Below are 8,639 nucleotides of genomic sequence, written 5' to 3' on the forward strand. Positions count from 1 at the left end.
TTCCGCCTCAGCTTCCGAGTAGCCGGGAATTACAGGCATGCACTACCACACCCAGCTGATTTTTTTATTTATTGTAGAGATGAGGTCTCGCTGCCCAGGTGGGTCTTGAACCCGCGGGCTCAGGCAATCCACTCACCTCAGCCTCCCAAAGGCGCGGGATTACAGGCTGAGCCACCGAGCCCGGCTTCCAGTGCCACTTTTAAAAGATAATTTTGTTCCCGGATGAAGTGGTCATAGGAAGGATACTGCTGGGTGGAAGATATTTTTGAATTCAATGTGTCAAATTCTGTCTTCAGACACTACTGTCCCTGTGCCTCTTCTTTTGGTGGGAGGGAAGGAATTCTGATGCCATTTGCTTGTGACCAGGGGAGGTAAAACTGTCAGTTTTGATCTCACTTGTTACATCATCTCTAAATCGTGACGGTTTTGAGCAGGAGTCAGGTAATGAGAATTACAACCAACATAAGCTCTGACTGTCTCAAGACAGGATTGCTGGAATTTACTTTTAAAGCTCCCCAAGGTGTTTGCCTAATAATATACTTCTATACAATTCAGTCAGAAAGCAGATCTCAACCTCCAGTGTTGGTAATGAGAAAGCAAAGACCACCAGCAACATTTGGGTTCACATGCATTCAAGCATTACTTGTAATCTAGTGGCATGACCTTCACTTTACATCCATTATCTAATTGGTCTCAATGTCTGGGATCCTTCAAGAGGAAAATCCATTCTCCTTCTAGGGTAAAATGTGACCATCAAGAAACCTAGAGGAGTAATTTTTACCTTGTAGTAGTTTTTGTTACCTCAAAAGACTGAGCAAAGAGATATCTTATATTTTTACTCTCTTGATTCTTCTTTTTTTTACTAGGCAATTGACTTCAGGAATCAGGATTCCTTGATAAAAATAATAGCAATGCCATTGGAATTATCAATTTGCTTCCTTCCTACAGTTAGATATTAATTTGAATCTGTCTTTTCCTAAGCTAATACAAGTTGTAAGTGTCTCATTTCGGTTCTTTTAATTGACTGAGTTACCATGTGATCTAATATCATGAGATTGGAATCTCAGTTATTTAAATCTAATTTCTAAGTAATATCAAAGTTTTCAAACTATAAACCTCTCATTTCCAGACAAATTAAAGGTTTTCTTTTAGCATCTGCCTTTAGAGGGAAGAGGACTTAAGGAGACCTTGTTATTACTGAAGTCAGTGAACTGGGGAATTTGAAGTCTGATTCTTCAGGATACACTGGTGCCTGCCTATCTCCTGAAGGCATCGCCTTTCCAGTAGTTACAATGGGACTATTAATCAAACACTGTTAAAATTAGAGGTGCCTTGAGAATGTGGGGAAATTTGAGAAGACCGGTATCCTCAGAAGGCCCAAGAACGGTTGACATCTGTTGTTCTGATCAACGTTTACCCTTCTGAGAACAGCCGTGTACAGCTCTGTTATTATGCACAGCTGACATTTAAAATATGCTTTTAAGTAGGTTCAATACAGAGGAGGTCATTATTTTGGTTTTTATAGTTATTACAACTGGAGTTGATTTTAATTTGTCACACAGCTCTGGGCTGGGCACATGTTAAACTAACTCTGGCTGTGGAGAGTGGTGCCTTTTTTTTTATTTTATTTTAAAGATGTGGGGTACAATTCAGGATTAGGTATATAAGTGAACATCATACAGGTAAAGTTTGGGCCTCCCTTTGGTCCCCACTTTGCCTGGTTAGAGATCAGGTACCCTTATTGATGTTGTGTTTCCACCCATACCACCCACCCCCGGCAGTACAGTATCCAGCTACTGCCAATCCCTTTCTTATAGTATTATGGTAAATGTTCAGGGTCCACTTATGAGTGAGAATATGTGGTACTCTGTTCTTTGTTTCAGTGATAGATCACTGCGTATGATAGACTCTAAATCCATTCACGTTGCTTCAAAGCCCATATGTTTGTCCTTCTTTATTACTGTGTATATGCACCACATTTTTTATCCAGTCTAGTTTCGATGGGCAGCATGTTTGGTTCCATGTTTTTGCTATTGTGAATAGTGCTGCAATAAACATGCATGTGCAGGTATCTTTTTTGTAGAATACTTTGAGTTCCTCCGGGTATACTGCCAGTAGAGGGGTTGCTGGGTCATAGAGTGGTACATTTTTATGATTATCTATCTTAATAGATAAGCTTTGGAAATAGACGTCCTGGATTTCCAATTCTTGGACCCACTATTTGTTGACTGCTTGACCTTGAAAAAGCTATTTATCTCTTTTATTATCAATTTTCTTAATCTTTAAATTGAAAAGAAGAAAACTTACCTTTTGGGGAGTTAATGGTATCAGATAAAAAGCTCTTAGCACAGTATCTGGTGCATTAGTTATTTAATAAATAAATACCCAAATAATGAAGAAATAAAGGTATGGTAAAGTGAACATATGAATGAATAAAAGAAAACAAGCTCACCTTGAATCCAGAAGGGCCATATTATTGATAATTGTATGCCAGCCATACCATACATCTGGCTCATTTTTTAAAACCTGTTTGTTTCCCATGGGTTATCCAGATTAAAGGACCTGCTGGGACATAAAAAGCCTGCCCCCTAGCATATAAACCTAATCCCTGCAATTTCTCCCTCTGAATTGGAGCTGTTGATTTCACAGAGTTGAGACCCTAATTAATTCTCCCCGCCCCCCTTTTTTAAAATTTTAACATGGTTGCATAGGTACTAAATGTTCAAGATGGCCATCATTTCACTCTCCGGTTTTTGGTCACCCTGAGCACACTGTGTCTCTAGTATTATTCTGTGAGGGATTCTGTGGCACACACTGTGTCTCTAATATTCTGTGAGGGACTCTGTAGTTAGCAGCTTTTCTCACAGTTCTGGAAGGAAGTGGGCTCTCATGAGCACACATAAGGGATCCAACTGCTTCCTTCCTGCACCCCTCTCCCCCTCCCCTCTGTGTTCTGGGACTCATGAAGGACACACACACACACACACACACACACACACACACACACCAGGTGCAGCAACCCTTCCTGCAGTCCTGAGAGTGGATGTTACACTCTGATTCTGGACCAAGAGAATGTGGACCAAGTACACTGTCCGTCTAATCTCAGCTCCAACTGAAGCTCTCCTCCCTCCTTCGTACTTGCTCAACAGGAAGCCAATATGTGGCTTCTAGTCCAAGATTTGCCACTTCCGTGTGTGTAACCTTGAATAAGTCAGCATCTCTGAGTCTTAGATTCCTCACTTGTAAAATGAGGGGCTAGGGCTACCTGATCCCTGAAGCTCCATCCAGGGTAGTTTCAAAAGGTAGTTCTAGCAAAAATATGGATCCAACCATGCTGCCCATCGAAGCTGGACTGAATAAAGAAAATATTTTTGGGAGCCGGCCATGGAGGCTTGCCTGAGCGTTAGGGATCGAGGCAGGCTGCAGACCCTGAGACTGCTAGGACGAGTTCAGGAGCTGAAGGCCCACTGCCTCTTCCCTTCCTTGCTGTTTTGGCACATTCTACTAGCAGGGACTTTGATGATCTAAACATGAATTTCTGAGAGTACGACAGGCATGGCTTACTTTAGGAGTCCATTGTTCCGGTTTGTCACAGACTGCGGTTTCGGCTTTAAACTTAACATAATTCAAACTCAGGTCACATTTGGGAGCCTTTAATATGGTACAAGCTTCTTTAAAGATGTAATAGTATATTTGTAGAATTAGTATATACATACAAAGTGCTGTTTCAACCTTAATAATACAGATAAATATCTAGAGCTACTAGAAACCGCCCAGCACAAGCTTTGAACTGGGCCACATTCCCTAGGTATTGGTTTGGGTTATAATTAAGAGTTTCTATAGTGTAGGTAGAATTAGCATAAAATAGAGAGGAATTGGGATTTAGGTTGGTTATTAGGTGTTGCATATGCATAGGTTTTAAGTTATTGATTATTAGAATATTATGATATTAGAATTGTTGTACTGCTTTTGAGAAATATTAACCAAGCATGAGGAACAGTGAAATAGTTTTGGGATCCTCATTCCTCATGCTTGGGGAAACACCTGGTGGGTGGGGGAACGCCCCTCATCCACCTGGTTCTATGTTCATGTAAATGTCTTGTGATTTAATTGGGATTGCCTTTCCTCTTACTCCAGGAAACACCTGGTGGGTGAAAGATGCCCCCTCATTCACCTGGCTTTGTGTCCATGTAAAGGTTTTGTGATTTAATTGAGATTGTTCTTCCTCATGCCCGAGGAAACACCTGGTGGGTGGGGGGGTGCCCCTCCTGCACCTGGCTTGTGTTCACGTGGAAGACTTGTAAGACTGCCTGTGTAAAATTTGGGATAAATACAAGCTGTAAACCCCCAATAAACGGCTTCTGGTCAATCCATTGAACAGATGTCCGCTTTCTTTCTTTCTCTTTATATCTATCCCTCCTTCTTTCTTTCTTTTAATATCTATCCTTATAGAAACGCCGACGCCATCACACCTTCCAAGGACCCCCTAAATCTCTTTTTGGGGGCTGGCTCCCCAAAAAATATGGTATATATACACAATGGAATATTACGCAGCCACAATGAAGGACAAACATATGGACTTTGCAGCAACTTGTATGGATTTAGAGTCAGTGATCTATCACAGAAACAAAGAACAGAGCACCATACGTTCTCACTCATAAGCTGGCCTTGAACAATTTTCATAGTACTATAAGAAAGGGATTGGCAGTAGTGGGAAACAGCCAGGGTGGAGCGGGGATACCTCATCAACAAGGGTACCTGCATAATGAAAATCTGTATACCCAAACTGAATTGTACCCCACATCTTTAAAATAAATACATTAAAAAAAAAAAGAAAGGTGGTTCCTTTGGGATGGTATACCCTTCATTTGGCAATTATTTATGCATGGCCTTAAAACATTTCTTATACTGATATTTCAAGAATTTGTATTAATTTTTTGCTAGAGAAATATGCCTTATCTCCCCAGCCAAACTAAGAGCTGACTGAAAAGACGGAGCACATCTTATGCTCCTTTATATCCCTCCTGTGACCATGAGAAAGCCTCACATTCACAGTAGGTCCTCAGAGAATGAGTATTGATTGTATTCAGACAGGTTTGGGGTTTCTCTGATAACAACAGCCTGAAATGCAAAAACACAGGCTACTTTCTTGGTCTTAGAAATCCTCCCACAGATACAGATCCAATCTTGAGGAAAGAAGGAATATCCTGCTTGGTGGTAGGGAGTGGATGGTGGAAGTGTAGCAGAAATGGGGACTTCTTTCCTCCAATTCCAGTTAAGTGCCCGGCAATATTTTTCTGTGTTCAAGGTGGAGGATGTTGCCAGAGGTATTACCCATCCCATCACTCCCATCCCATGTGGCTTCAAACTGAAGCAGGAAGCATACCCTCTATCAGTCCAGTAGAATCTACGGCCAATCCAGTCCACTGCAAGACCTTCTGGTACATCAACTGCTTCCTCAATAATCCTTTCTCGCTGGGAACCATCCATATTAGCTCTTTCTATCCACTTCAGGGCCGTATGGGCAAAGTAGATCTGGAAGAGAGAACACAGGCATTTCTGATTTGCTTGGGGAAAAAAAAGAATGTAGAATATGTGCAAATAGTGCTAAGAAGTCTTCAGGTTGTACTATGTAATTGTTTTGTCTTTTTAAATTATTTTATTTTATTTTAGAGTTATGGGGTGCAAGTGAGGATTTACTACATAAGTAAGTTGCATACAGGTGAAGTTTGGTCTTCTAGTTGGTCCCTTCTCCCCCAAGAGTGGATGAGGTACCCAGTATGTTCAATGTGCCTCCCCCTCTTCTCCCTCCCCCAGCAGCATCTAGCGTCTGCAGATCCCACCCTTTGTACAGTGTAATTGTTAAGAGTCTGGCTCTGGAGACAGACACACCAGCTAAACTCCAACTGCGCTGCTTTCACATAGGTGTAACCTTACGCAAGTTACTCAATGTCTTATAATCTTAGTTTCCTCCTTGGTAAAATGAGGATAATAATACCAAGCTCATTATGTTTATGATACATGGGTACTAATCTTTAGCCCTGAGCCTGGCACATATTTCCATTGTCACTGGAAATTTATCAGTCACTGATTATTGGTCAACGACATCACCATTGTGCTTGAACCATAGTAGCATCTGAAAGGAAGCAATGATTTGCAATTTAGAGGGCTACAGATTGCTTCAGCCCAGGAGTTGGAGACCAGCCTAGGCAGCATAGCAAGACGTCATCTCTACAAAAAAAAGAAAAAAACAGTGGGGTCGGGCATAGTAGTGTGCGCCCACTGTCACAGCTACTCAGGAGGCTGAGGTGGAAGGATTGTCTGATCCCAGGAGGTTGAGGCAGCCGTGTGGTGGTGGTGAGTCATGATCGCGCCACTGCACTCCAGCCTGGGTGACAGTGAGACCCTGGCACATACACATACACATGCACAAAAGAGGGCTACAAGCTGGACTTGGTCCATAGCACTCCACTTCACTGTGAGTGAGGGATTTTTCTCCTAGTTTAGTCACTCACTTGCTTGATTGCTGGCCAAATCATTTAACCTCAACTTTCTCAACTATAAAAATTGAAATTAGACTGGATATTTGCTGAAGCTCCCTTCATCTCTAACCTTATATGTAGTCATGGCCTGAATAATGACATTTTGGTCAACGACAGACTACATATATATGACAATGATTCCATAAGATAATAAAATTGAAAAATTTCTATTGCCTACTGACTTTGTAGTCTTCATAATGTTGGGGCAATTACTTTATTTTTTTAAATAACTTTAGTGTGGTCTGAGTGTACAGTGTTTCTAAAGTCTCAGTGGTAGACAGTCATGTCCTAGGCCTTCACATTCACTCAGCACTCACTCACTGATTTGCCCACACACTTCATTCATGTAAATGTCCAATAAAGGGATGGTACTTTAAAAAATCTTTTATACTCTATTTTTACTGTAACTTTCTATGTTTAGGAATATTTAGATATACACAATACTTACCATTGTGTCCCAATTGCCTCGAGTATTCAACACAGTAACATGCTGCAGGGGTTTGTAGCTTATATACCACGTAGCCTAGGTGTGTAGTAGGTTAGACTACATAGGTTTGTGTAAGTGCACTCTATAATGTTTGCACAACAAAACTGCCTGATGCATCTGTCATTAGTGATGCATGACTCTAATTCAATTTTAATTAATTTACCTTGTTCAACAGAGCATATCTTGCAGCAACAAAGTTTCTTTTCAGTCTAACCATCTGACAAGTACTATCTAATAGGTATAATAATTTTATGAGAATGTTTTTAAAAAGTGGCACGAAGATTAGAAAAGACAATTCTAAAATTCGTATGGAAAAAGGAGCCCAAATAGCCAAAACAATCCTAAACAAAAAGAATAAAACTGAAGGTATCACATTACTTGACTTCAAACTATATTCCAAGGTTATAGTAACCAAAACTGCGTAATACTGGTATAAAAATAGACACATGGATCCATAGAATAGAATAGAGAATCCAGAAATAAAGTCACACACTTACAACCAATTAATCTCTGACAAAGTTGACAAAAATATTCACTGGAAAAAGGACACCTTATTCAATAAATGGTGCTGAGAAAATTGACTAGCCATAAGCAGAATAAACTGGACCCCTATCTCTTACCATATACAAAAATTAACTCAAAATGGATCAAAGATTTAGAACACCCCAAACTATAAAAATCCTAGAAGAAAACCTAGGAAAAACTCTTCTAAACATTGGCCTATGCAAAGAATTTATGACTAAGTCCTCAAAAGGAAATGAAACAAAAATAAAAATAGACAAATGGTACTTAATTTAACTAAAAAGCTTCTGCATAGCAAAAGAAATACTCAACAGAGTAAAAAGATAACCTACAGAATTGGAGAAATTATTTGCAAGCTATGTATCTGGCAAAGGGCTAAAAACCAGACTCTATAAGGAAGTCAAACAACTCAACAAGAAAAAGATAACCCCATTAAAACATGGGCAAGGAACATGAATAGACATTTTTTTAAAAGAAGACATACAAGTTGTCAACAAATATGAAAAAATACTCAACATCACTAATCACCAGAGAAATGCAAATTAAAACCACAACAAGATACCATCTTATACCAGTAAAAATGACTATTGTTATAAAATCAAAAGCAACAGATATTGGAAAGGTTGTGGAGAAAAGGGAACTGTTATACACTGTTGAGAGAAATGTAAATTAGTACATCCTTTATGGAAAACGGGATGGAGATTCTCAAATAACTAAAAGTAGAACTACCCTTCAATCTAGCAATCCTACTGCTGGGTATCTACCCAAAGGAAAATAAATTATTACATTAAAAAGACACTTGCACTCATATGTTTATTGCAGTACTATTCACAATAGCAAAGCCATGAAATCAACCTAAGTATCTATCAATGGATGATTGTATTAAAAACATGGTATTTGTTTGTCATGGTAGACTACTCAGCCATAAAGATAATGAAATCATATCTTTGGTAGCAACATGAATGAAACTGGATGCCATTATTCTGAGTGAAATGACTCAGAAACAGAAAGTGAAAAATCACATGTTCTAATTATTATAATACTATTAGAAAAGGATTGTCAGTAGTGGAAATTGCTGGGCAGTGGTG

General features: G+C 39.6%; 1 protein-coding gene across 1 annotated transcript in view; it reads right to left on the reverse strand.

The window, feature by feature from the left end:
- The window catches only part of EGF (epidermal growth factor), a 109,365-nt gene that overhangs the window by 42,661 nt on the left and 58,065 nt on the right, over positions 1-8,639 (reverse strand). The window contains 1 exon segment of the mRNA XM_008065511.1: positions 5,387-5,535. Within this exon segment, the coding sequence (XP_008063702.1) occupies positions 5,387-5,535 (149 nt within the window).

The sequence above is a fragment of the Carlito syrichta genome, unplaced genomic scaffold, assembly GCF_000164805.1.
Source record: "Carlito syrichta isolate Samal-C Ts95f unplaced genomic scaffold, Tarsius_syrichta-2.0.1 Scaffold308583, whole genome shotgun sequence".
NCBI classification, from domain to species: domain Eukaryota; kingdom Metazoa; phylum Chordata; class Mammalia; order Primates; family Tarsiidae; genus Carlito; species Carlito syrichta.